The 12,816-nt window shown below is 41.1% G+C and overlaps 1 protein-coding gene across 1 annotated transcript in view; it reads left to right on the top strand.

Annotated features, from left to right (window-relative positions):
* Positions 1–9,813: 9,813 nt before the first annotated feature.
* SV2C (synaptic vesicle glycoprotein 2C) overlaps positions 9,814–12,816 on the top strand; it is an 88,159-nt gene continuing 85,156 nt past the window's right edge. The window contains exon 1 of the mRNA XM_054397759.1: positions 9,814–10,393. Coding sequence (XP_054253734.1) covers positions 9,814–10,393 — 580 coding nt within the window. The remainder of the gene's footprint in view (positions 10,394–12,816) is intronic.

Below are 12,816 nucleotides of genomic sequence, written 5' to 3'. Positions count from 1 at the left end.
TGATAATATTTCTAATATGCTATTTGAGTGGCAGCACAGGAAATCAAACCCATGGCCACCAAGCACAGCAGATTCTTTTCTATCAGCCTTCTATTCTGTCAAGGGTTTCTTTCAATAATGTTTTTCCCCTTGTGTATTTGCTCATGATGTAAGAAAAAATGAGGGGTTGCTATAAATTCATAATTCCAGGCAATGTTAAACATTATGCAGAATTTTGGATTGTTTCTTACATGTTTTTAGCATGCAGTACTAGTAAGCTGCTAAAGATAATCACTGTATTAAAGGTGGTACGTGTTAATTCCAAATCCCACTGGCTTCAGTGTGAATGTTTTAATTAATTTTAATCCAGTCCCAAATGTTCATCCTTAATTCTCATTGCAAACAGCCTCTTCTGACTTGAAGAGTGTGATGTTGCTTTGTGTGGCAGAAGAGAAAAACGAGATCACAGGCAGATAACAGAGGCTTGATGCTAGAACTGTCGGTTTAGCAGTTGAAATGCAGTGTTTGTTCCCCACATCTCACCAGAAAGAACTAAGCCAGAGTCTGTTTGTAGACTTGGCTTGCTACATATGCCAAAAGTGAGCTTCCTGCTAAGCATTCTGATAACAGCTATGAGTGATTGCTAAATAAAAATATTGCCACATTTTCCAATGTGTGTCTTTTTCTGGCTGTTACTGGTGCTCTCCTGGGTTGCATTCTTTTTTTTCATGACAGGCTTCAGTTTTTGAGTATTGTGATGGGTTGAAAATTCCCCCTCAACATTAACTTTGCCAGACTAGCTCAGTTGGAAGCAAATGAAAGCTATATTTACAGGCAAAACTACAATCTACAATGAAATGAAGGGAATATGTACAAATATACAATATTTACAGATATTTACAATTAACAAACAGCACAAAGACACCCCCCACCCCCCCCAGTCAAAGACCAGGGGAGCTGCAACAGCTTCTCCCTCCCTACCTCCCCCTTACCCACCCTGTACAAAAGGGACAAGAGAGAGAGGAGCAGAGGTATTAGACTTAGCCAAAATAAAAGTGATGCAGTAAAGCCAGTTAGTCTCTCCCAGAGTGAAGATGTGAGAAGAGAAGTTGTTTTGGGAAACAAATCATATGGGAGATATCTCTCCAATGGAATTGTTTAGAATAACCATTATTCTCCTTTTTACACCCAATAGTGATTTATTTACATTTTCACTACTTTCTGCTCAAGATCTGTGAAAAAATTTAAAAGCATAGTCTAAAACTATCACAAGTATACTTCCATATGCATAAAGCAGTGTTCAACCTTTTGGAGTTTAGAGTCAACTTCAGATTTTCCAGTGGAGATAAGAAGCTGGCAGTAGCCTCACTGTCTTTTTAAGTGACCTTTCAAAGTCCTAAGAGTAGTTGGCAAATCAGAACATAGCCTCAGTCTTTGTGACGACACCGAGTTCCCCAACAGACCTTGTTTGCCCTGAGGAACCTCACCAAGAATTCTCACACGAACACATCCTGCCTGCTGGTCCAGGAGCTCTATTTAAGATGAGGCTTCAGGCTTTGTGAAAGCTGTCTGGGCACAGCAATCATAAGACTGCTCCAGGAGGAAAGAGAAGGCAGGAGCTGAGGGGAGACTTCACTAGAGAACAGGACAGCATCTTCAGTGATGAAGCACAGTGCTTGGACAGGGTACAGAGATGGTAAGAGCAACAGCTTTCCATCAGAAGCCTGATTGGGCATGATGAGGCAGTCCAAGATCAGTCATGGAAATCCAGTCTCAGATTCAGGAACAGGAGGAGATGCAATAAAAGTAACCTGTGGTGTACGTTAGGTAGGGTTGTGGCACCCGGGTCTGGGATAAAAGGAAGCTTGTGTCCATGACAGAGGATGTATCTGGGAGATGAAACTAGGCAGGGCAATTAAGGCCAGTTGAGGTACCTGGGGCCCTGGCAGCCAGTTAAAACTCTCCAAGAAAAGGAAAAAACAGGTAACACAGGTCCTGTTAGGAGCCTGCTTCAGCACAGGTTTCCTGTTGGGTCATGGTCTTATTTGGGTGCAGCCACCTCCTCCATTACAGTATCCTCCACAGGCTCCAGGTGGATATCTGCTCCACTGTTAGCATTCAGGAGCTGCAGAAGAACAGCCTATCTCACCATGGTCTTCACCACAGTTCTGGTGCCTTCTCTCCCTCCTTCTTCACTAACCTTGGTATGTGCAGAGTTGTTTTACATATTCTCGTTCCTCTCTCCCAGCTGACGTTGTGCAGATTTTATTTCCTCTTTCTTAGCTATCGCAGAAGTGCTCCCACCATCGGTGATGAGCTCAGTGTTGGCCAGCAGTGTGCCTGCCTTGGAGACTGCTGGCATTGGCTCTGCCAGATATGGAAGAAGCTTTCAGCAGCTTCTCATGGAAGTCGCCCCTATAACCCTCAACACTACCAAAATCTTGCCACACAAACCCAATACAGCCACCACAGTCTTTTTTGACTGTACTTCTGAATTAAATGATTCCCATCCAATGTTAGTTGTCACTAATTATTTAGATACATAATATATTAATATATTAATTATATGCATATATTAAGACATATATACACATGTATACATATATACACATTTTTTTTTCTTTTAGCTAGACTCACTGATATATTTCATGTTTTCCAGCCAGGCTCATTTAATTTTACTATATCTTGAATGTTTCCTTTTTTCTTCTCATTGTTTAGGTCAAGTTGATGAATGCCCAGCTTCTTCTCAGATTCCCACAGATAAAGCAGTCCCTCACCTGAAAAGCTTAGTATGTCATTCAGGGTTTTATTATTTATCTACTTTTACAAGACATTTTGGCAAGGAAGCTGGCTCAATGCCAATGGGGAAATGGGCTTTCAGTCACAGAAAGCACAATGTAACTTTGTTACTTTTTTTTTTTTTTTTTTTTTTTGCTCTGGATAGACAATGCAAACATCTTTCACTGAAGGAGGAACAAGCTAACAGGAGTGCTTGAGATTCTCAGCATCTGTCTAATGTGAAACAGAGAAAATTGAAGTAGTAAATTCAGCAGTTTGCCATGCTGAAAATGTAGCAAAATAAAATATTTAAGAAAAATAGGACAACGGAATTGTAAAAACAGGATTTTGTGTTCCAACTTTTTGTATCCTGTTGCAAACACTAAAAAGTAACAAGTGTGAAAGATAAAATAAGAAAGAATATGTGGTTTAAATAAATAGCAAAACTCCTGGGGTTAAAAACCATACTGTTATATATCTTTAAGATTATGCCAAGTAACCACTACTCTTTTACCAAGATTTATTGTCCACAACAGCTGATTGCCCATGAGGAGACCAATATAAACTAGCAGCAGAGAAGGAAGAAGTTGGCAGACTGTATTAGGTCAGAACTGAGAAGAGACTTGGGACTCTGATTCTGTAGGTGCAGAAATAACAGACCCTGGCAGAAGGCCAGCAGCATGAAAAGCTGATTATTTTTGGACAGTTTTTCACAGTGATCACAGAATCAACCAGGTTGGAAAAGACCTCAGAGATCATCAAGTCCAACCTATTACCTAATACCTAACACCTCCTAACAACTAAACCGTGACTCCAAGTGCCACATCCAAAGCTGTATTTCCTTCTGCAGTGTAAAGAATACCTATTTTATTCCAGGAAAAAATGAAAAGACCTACAAGATGCCTTTCAATCTCCCCATGTGTTCCCTAAGCTCCAGCATGTTTCTGTGGCATCTCTCTAGTATTTGTATAGTTGCTGTTCCATAGTACCTGCACATCACAGATTTGTGAAGAGCAGTTTCAGAAATGGCTACACAAGTCAACTGAGGCTTGTCCTGTTGCATTTGAATGTTTTGGAGACTTTATACAATGCATTATTATATAATTTTTATTCCAGAGAAGGACTCGTAGGCTGTTGTTCTTAGAACTTCAGTTTCGGCATTTTTAAAAATACATTTTTCTAGATATCTATTCACAGGTTTTCTATCTGTCTTCTCCATTGTCAGCTGAATTAGTTTTCTGTCATCTTTTGACCTAGAACTATTCCTGACACCTAGTGACCCTTTACTTTCATAGGAGACTATTGCCTGTTTTCTGTGCAGCAACAAGTGCTGGTTGGTGTGGGTTTGGTGCTTACTTTTTTGATTGGCAGTGTTAAGCAATGATAACTTTCTTGTCGCACTGCTTTGTGTGCTTCCCTTACTGCTAAAATGCAGGCTGATTATTTTCACTGTGATTCTTGACAACTCAAAAACTCAAAATGTGTGATGCACATACATAGTTTTTGATATGTTTAAGTATTGCAATATCACAGTATATTAGAAGTTGGAAGGGACCTTGAGATCATCGGATCCAACTCCCCTGTCAAAGCAGGATCACTTAGGGTAGTCTGCACAGGAATGCATCCAGGAGGGTTTTGAAAGTCTCCAGAGAAGGAGACTCCACAACCTCTCTGGGAAGCCTGTTCCAGTGCTCCATCACCCTCACTGTAAAGAAGTTTCTCCTCATGTTGAGGTGAAATCTTCTATGTTCAAGTTTGGCCCCATTGTTCCTTGTTTTATTACTGTGCGCCAGCAAAAAGAGTTTGACCCCATCCACTTGACACCCACGTCTCAGATATTTATCCACACTGATGAGATCCCCTCTCAGTCTTCTATTCTCAAGACTAAACAGCCCCAGGTCTCTGAGTCTCTCTTCATAGGGGAAATGCTCAAGGTCCTTAATCATCCTTCTGGCTCTCCATTGAATTCTCTCCAGTAGTTCTGTCTCTCTTGAACTGGGGAGCCTAAAACTGGACACAGTGTTTCATGTGTGGTCTCACCAGGCCATATAGAGAGGTAGAAAAACTTCCCTAGACCTGCTGGACACACCTTTCTTGATGCATCCCAGGGTCCCATTGGCTCTCTTGGCCACAAGAGCACATTGTTATTCCATGAAGAACTTGCTGTCTACCAGCACTCCAAGGTCTTTCTCTGTGCAGCTGCTTTCCAGCAGGGCAGCCCCTAACCTGTACTGGTGCCTGTTGTAATTTCTCCCCAGATGCAGGACCCTGCACTTGTCCTTATTAAACTTCCTGAGGTTTGCCTGCACCCAGCTCTCCAGCCTGTCCAGGTCACACTGCTTTGGCTGCACAGCCTGACAGGGTGTCAGCCAACCCCCCCAGTTTTTTATCATCAGCAGACTTTCAATTCCCTCATCCAGGTAGTTGATAAAGTTCTTGAACAAAACCATGATGAAAGAACCCAAAATCTTGCTGTTGACACCAGTCCCACAGCCAGGCATTAGCCTGCTGGATTTCCATGTTTATTCCGTTATTAGGTATAGTTAGTGGGGAGATAGAAGCAAATACTACTTGTGCTCCTGACCTCTTAACCATTCATCCCAGGGCTCTGAAGTATTTCTTCACTGATCTCAAACTTCTTTTTGAAATTTCACCATTGCCTACTTGGAAAACCAAAAATGGGTGGTAGTCAGTTGGGTGGACCAGGGTAGGAAGTTTTCTTCCTACGTCCTTGACCCTGACCCCATGTATGCAACACACTTCCCTAAAGAGTGGATCAGGTCTGCATATAGGACCCTCAATGCCCTTCAGGAGTGAGTCTCTGATGACAAGCACTTGTTGTTTCTTCTTGACTGCAGATGTTTTGACAGTAGGTTTGCTCACTCCTAGCCTCTCTGAATGATGTAAACTAGACAAGCTTTCATAGCTGCTGTCAATAGGCTTCACTTGCTGAACATTGGTTTTGGTGAAAACAGTTTCACTAAGAACAGCAAATTTATTATAGAGGGACACCTGAGGGGATTCAGTGGCTTTTGGGGTGCCACACCTGGTGCCCTTGGGAGGAATTTGTTTCCATTGCTCTCCAGATTCTGAGTCATTTTGTTTGGGAAGTTGGCAAGAGAGTAGGGAGGACTTAGTGTCCTGACTACTACATGGCTGATGGGACTGTTTGAGGGATGGCAGAGTCTGATTCCACCAGTACAGCTCCCTCACACACTCCCTGATAGTCTGTAGCCTTTTAGCTTCCTCCTTCAGCTCAGCCACTAGACAGAGAAGATCACCCACTTGCTCACAGTGAATACAGGTGTAGTCCCTGCAGTCTGCCATGGGAAGTGAGACACTCTGGCACTCCTTCCTTACAGCTAGGAGTCTGGGCACCCTCATGTTTATATGGGACACAGCAGACCTCTACCTGGGTTGACACAGATCTTTTGGAAACAGTTTACAATGAGTTGCACCTATCCTGCCCACATGACCTAACTGGAGAAGATGTTGGCAACAAACTCACGTGACTCAGCACCTCCCTCTGGTGAAATCCCCTGCCCTGCAGCAGGGACTGCGCCCAGGCCGTGCCTGCCTCTCAGGGGAAACAGAAGCATGCTCAGGGGAGAGGACATGCTGCTCTGCTCAGTGCTGCCCCCGCGCTGGTCCTGCCCTGGTGAGCAGAGCAGGGCTGAGATCGTAGTTGCCGCCACGTATCTGCCCTGTCATGACTTGCTGGGGTTTGATTAAAACGGACGTTTTCAAAATGATGACATTTCAGCTTTTTCAAGATTTGTGTAGTCATTGCAGGTAGTTTGGACACAGTGTGCAATCTTATTCACTTCCACTGAAGAGATTTAGATTTCTCCTTACTTAATTCTTGTCAATACCTACTGAACATGTTTCATTTTAGTAACCACAACTCAACACAGATCCTGGAAATGCTCATTTAGAAGGCCCACAGTAAAAGCATGGAAGGGTGTTCAAAGTGCAAATTAAAGCCGTATTGTTGGAAGAGAATTCGAATGATCCCTCCTTGCCTGTAATCCTATAACGTGAATGAATTTTTGAAGAAGTATTTTTATTTCAGGTGAAATTAGTGTTTGCCTCAGATTTTGTTTTTGTTTTAAATTTTTTGAAGGAATTGAATAGGAATGGAATGTTTAGTTCATTAAAGGTGTATGGGTTTCTTGGGTAAGACAGTTGCTATGAAAAAAGAGTATGTGGCTAGACTCTTATCTCTGCTTTTGCTGCTTTATGCTACTCAGGTAGTCATTAATCCTCAATCTTTCAGACCTTTCAGTTACTTACTTGTAGTCAATCAGTCCAACATAATTAAAAGGGTGGGGAGCTATCATGCATGGGTTGTAAATAATTCCTCTTATCATCCTTAAGGTAGGGATTTCAGTTCATTGAGAAAGAAGAGCTATTTAAAAGAACGGTGTTCAAATTAGATGTGTTGCTTGGAAACTTATGCAAGAGAAATTTCTAGTTTCATACTCAGTACATCTTTCTGTCTGCCCAGCCAGAAAGTTGACTTGGTGTATGTGCAGGTGTTTGCTGGCAGAGTTATGATGTTAAAGAGGTGTCATTCCTTATTGGCATACTTGGCCTATCATAAACTACATTTGCTTTTGCAAATTTTTATTTTTAGAGTCTGCTGAACTCATGAGGAGGATGCACTATAGGAGTGCAAGGCATAGGGTTGCCAGTGTTGGCATTCAGACTCTTATGTTAATTCAGTATTCCTAAATTGCTGTCTGCCTTCCACAGACGTATACGTTACAGTGAAATGAAATTTGACAACAAAAAGTCATTGAAAGAAGGCTGTACTCACTGGAAAAACAAAACAAAACCCAACACCCTCAGTAATCTACGAGTAGGAATAATTCAGAGGTTTGGTTAAATAAGATGCATGCACACTCTAAAATGATGTAACCTGGTCAAAATCTAGGAACGCTTTGTAATCATTAACCCTCAGACAGTTCTTGGAAGTATTTGTAGAATGCTACAGCAGGCCCAGTGAATGCTTTTATACTCTGCATGTTCAGTAACAGCTAACAGCAACTGTAGTTACTGATAACAGAATCAGATATGTAATTCAGTACACAAAGAATAACTTCTAAGGAGTGCCTTGAAAATTGAAAAGCTGTAGTTAGAGAAGCTACCTTATCATAAAAGATTCACTAAGATGACCTACTTAGAAGGATCATCATGTACCTAAAATCAGGCCACAGTTTTCAATCATAAATATTACATCCTGTTTTTTTTTAAGGCTGCATTTCTCTTGCAGTAAATGGTTCAGTTTACATTGAGTAGTGCCATCACATCTGATTTCTTTGAGTATGAAATCAGTATAGAGGAAGGGACTAAAGGTAAAGACATTTTTCACTATAGGTAAAAAGCTAGGGAAGTATCTTTCAGCTTCCAAAGCTGCACTGACTGTGTACCTGTGTGACTTCATGGTTAGTTTTTTTTTAATGGAAGTACACCATGTCCTTAGTTTATCTAATGCAGTCTGTAATTCTTCCCATTTCTCAAAACAGTATCAGTCTTAAAATTGATGTTGGATATATGCTTATGGGAACAGTGTTTACAATTGAATGAGTAAAGAAGGGTTTCTCAAAGCACTACCCTGTTGTTCTCCCATGGAGCTCTAGGGGTGGTTCACACTACCTTAGCAAGAGGAATAAGAATTTCTTAAGAAATTTCAAGCCATTTATTCTTACTACTGCATTACATCTCACTGTCTCCTTAGTTGTACTGCTGCAGTTTTTTCTGAGGTTATGCTGCAGAATAGATCATTAAAATGATCATGGTTAAAAATAACTTTTCCCCAAGCTGGAAGCAAGCCATGTTTTCTTAAAAGCACTGCTATGGAAATTTTAGCCTGCTTTCTCCCAGAGGTAAGGCTTCCTCAATCCTGTTGCAGAGCCCAGATTCAGTCCCTCTTAACTTCAGAAACATGAGTAGTGGCACAGTTTCGTAACTGATTTCAGCTGTTGCCAAAATGAAGGATCCTTCATTTCTTTCCTCACTCTGATGCTTCCTACTGCCCTTTCTTTCTGCCTACTACCCCTAATGATTGTGCAGATGAGCAGATTGTCTTATTGATATGCTTGAAAGCTGCCCAGAAAATAAGGGAATAGTTAGTCTTCAGACAAACTGCTCTTGGACTCTTTGGAAAGGTATACAGCAATGCAGCAGGGAGAACAGGAACAAAACGTTATAATGCTTTCATGCAGCTAGATTGGCATGAGCTTATGCCTGACTAACAGACTCACAGTAGTTATTCTAGGTTGCCTCTAAGTCATTATGGACAGGGCAGAGAGGGCTGTATCTGTCCATCATTTAGGTATTGCAAAACCTCAGAGTATAGAAGTGCTACTACTTTCATCCACCCAGCCACCTGTGCTAATGTTTTTTTAGGGTGGGACTGGATACGGCTAAGACTCAATGTGAACGCATGGTAAATGTATTGGCCTAGTTCAGTCAATTTTGAGAGACTGGTATGGATCTCAGGAATTTTAACTGGAGGCTGAATAGAAGATAGACATTTCATAGTAACTCCTTGAGAGAAAAGCTAGTATTTGTAGCTTTTTCTTTCATAGCAGGGAGTTCAAATGGGAAAGGACACTGCAGACAAAGTCAGTATGATATGTAGTGCATGGAATTGCTTGCTTTCTGTCAGAATAAAACCTGGTATTCGTTGAAAGACTAAAGTGCAATAAATTTAATTTAGAAAAAATGTAGAGGTGTTAGATTTCTCCTCAAAGTATTTTCTTCTTTTAATCTGTGAAAGTTACACCTCTGAAGAAAACACAGGTTTGTATATTCAATGCCTTTAATTGTGGCATCCAATGCTTAAATGAAGATTGGTATGATGCTATATCAGTGTGAAGAAGTAATTAACCAGAAGTAACGCACAAACTTTTTTCTCATATTTTGCAGGTTGAATATTACAGCTTCACAGGTACCTGTGCTTTATCTGCTGTTGACCTACATGCAACAGGTGGTGTAGAAGGTATTCCACAGGTCTCTCTCTGCAGCATAACAGCAATCCCTTAATACAAGATGGATGAAACATACAGAGATAGAACTTCGTTAGTGAAAGGAGCTAAAGATATTGCCAAAGAGGTGAAGAGGCAAGCAGTGAAAAAAGTGAATAAAGCTGTTGACAAAGCTCAGGATGGCTACACACAGAGGTCCTACAACCGATTTCAGGATGAAGAAGATGATGACGATTACTATGTCCAAGGAGGAAATTATGGTGTAGAAGCTAATGATGATGAAGGATCAAGTGAAGCAACTGAAGGGCATGATGAAGATGATGAAATTTATGAAGGGGAGTATCAGGGAATCCCCAACATGGGGCAGGGAAAAGATGGCATGGTGGCCTTCAGTCAGCCTATGCATGATGAGTATAAAGATCGTCACGAACTGGAAACAGAGAGGAAAGCTGATGAAGAAGAGCTAGCACAGCAATATGAACTGATAATACAAGAATGTGGTCATGGTCGTTTCCAGTGGGCCCTCTTCTTTGTCTTGGGAATGGCCCTAATGGCAGATGGGGTTGAAGTTTTTGTAGTTGGATTCGTGTTACCCAGTGCTGAAACAGATATGTGTATACCTAACTCTGGATCAGGTTGGCTAGGTGAGTAAAGTCTTTGCTCTGGTTTTGTGCTATTACAAGTAGTGCTTACAGTATACGTAAGTCAACACCATCTCTTATACAAATGTATTTTCATATTTAATTTAAATAAACAATTAACAACTAATACATATTTAATCAAGATTATGATTTTTTATTTTAGATAACTGTTTTTAGTCAGTAAGTATAAATAAATTACTGAAGTGTAAGACTATACAGTAAAACTTAAGAGCAGAGGAATCCATTTTGTTCTTGTACACAAGAGAAGACATCCAGATGAATTCATTAAAAAAAAAAACAAACAACCAAATCACAGTCAGTGCATAAGAGTTCTGCTGAGTTTATACAGGAATAATTAATAGCAGGCAGCACAACACTCTAAGAACACTGTCTTACTGTGTTGGAGCCTTCCCAAGGACTAGGTGGAGTGCAGTCTGGGAAATGCAGGAAATCCAAGAAAAACACTTGCTTAGCTCTTTTCCTTCTGTTGTATTTTAATCCTTTTATCCCAATGATTGTTCCCTAGCTATCAAAAAAATATAATATTTATTTTGTGTCAGGTGGGACAAAATACAGCAGAACAAATGGCTGGTGATGAGTCTAGGATATGTTTTTTGTGTCTGTGCAGTTAACGGGGAGGAGCTTTGTCTCATCCTGTCATCTTGGTGCAGTGTGGCAAACAGGCAGACCAAACCAGCCTTGTGTGTCTTGTTGAGAGCAGCAGAGCTGTGAGCATGTGTGTGCTTGCCTCCCTGGGCATGCCTGGGTGCAGCAGGTAAAGCAAGACTATCATGGGGTAGGGCTGTGGAGAAAGGGTGTAGAAGAAAGAGAAAGGTAGGTAAAAGGACATCGAGGGTTGGAACATGACAGAAAATACAGTATATGTGTGTATTTAAGTGGCTTGGGTCTGAAGTACCCAGGCTATTGTAGACAAGAAGGGCTTCTTATGAAATATTTAGGAAAATTTAGCTTCTAGGAGAGGTCCTGTGTGTTCACTGCATCTTTACAGCACATGATTCTGTAGCAAGTCTCATTTTAACTTAGCTCTGTTTCATGATTTTATTCCCTAGTTCACCATCAGTTAGAAGGACACTGAGATAACAACATCAGAATTAGATTCAGAATTTTAAATAGCACAACACTATGCCATTCTCCATAGCCCATTAAGCCCAAAACAGGTTGGAATCCTGACGTATTGAATTGATACTAGCAGTTTGGCTCCATAGGATTCAGTAAGGAGGCTAGTAGTCACCCTCATTTCTACCTCTATCACAGTATATCAGAGGTTGGAAGGGACCTCAAGAGATTATCGGATCCAACCCCACTGCCAAACCAGGATCACTTAGGGTAGTCTGCACAGGAATGCATCCAGGAGGGTTTTGAAAGTCTCCAGAGAAGGAGACTCCACAACCCCCCTGGGCAGCCTGTTCCAGTGCTCTGTCACCCTCACTGCAAAGACGTTTCTCCTCACGTTGACTCAGACCATGTCAGAGTCATGAGTGGAGATGGGAGATGAGTTTTTAGATGGCTGGATCCTTTGAAGCATTCCTTGCCATTTAGTCATTTGTTGTTAGAAATTAAATCACTCTACCTATTTGTACAATGCAATGATTAAACTTTGTCTACATTTAGCTCATGTCAAGGGCTAAACTACAGCAGCTGTTCTATCACCTCATGACCTCCCCCCAGCAAAGACATGGTATTGGGAAAAGGGGAGGAGACATATGTGTTGAAATGAGAACGCATTTAATGAAACTGTCCAACTAATACAAATGCCTACAGAAAGTATAGAAAGTTAGATTCAGCCCTGCAAAGGGCTGGCGGTCTCAATAAATGGGAAAGCAGTCCTTGGGAGAAGAATGATAAACAAACCCCTCCAGGGATGGCAGCCCTTGAGAGGAAGAGAAGAAAGAATCCCCATTCTCAGCAAACTTCCCCGTTAATGGGTATGATGACATTTATGAGTATGGGGTACAACTGAGAGCCCCCTTGGATCAGCAGCCCTTTGCTTCTGCCCCTCCCAGCTTAAGATCCTGCCTGACTCAAAACCGTTAATGGCCTGCATGTCACAGCTGGCCTATGATTCTGTCCCAGCAAAATTAGGACAACTTCTAATGAAAGATAGTGAATTATAAGAGTTCTTATGGTTAAAGGGGCTGCATACAACAATCTGTTTTGATACTGTTTACACACTACAAAGGTCATATTTGTCGTGCTTGAACCTGAAAGTTTTCAGATCTACTTTTTAGAGAAAGAAGGTGCACAAATATGTCTATTTATAGCCATTTTGGAGGTCTATAAGTAGTTGAAAGAGTAGAGAGAAAGAAAGAAGCTGAAACAACCCCCCAAAATTGTATCTCTACATAAATGTTTCTCTGTTAGATAATAGCGCAGAAAACATTTTATAAATGTAGTATATTGCCCAA

The sequence above is a fragment of the Indicator indicator genome, chromosome Z, assembly GCF_027791375.1.
Source record: "Indicator indicator isolate 239-I01 chromosome Z, UM_Iind_1.1, whole genome shotgun sequence".
Taxonomy (NCBI): Eukaryota; Metazoa; Chordata; class Aves; order Piciformes; family Indicatoridae; genus Indicator; species Indicator indicator.
Note: the sequence above shows the minus strand (reverse complement) of the source record. Positions and strands in the feature narration are given on the sequence as shown.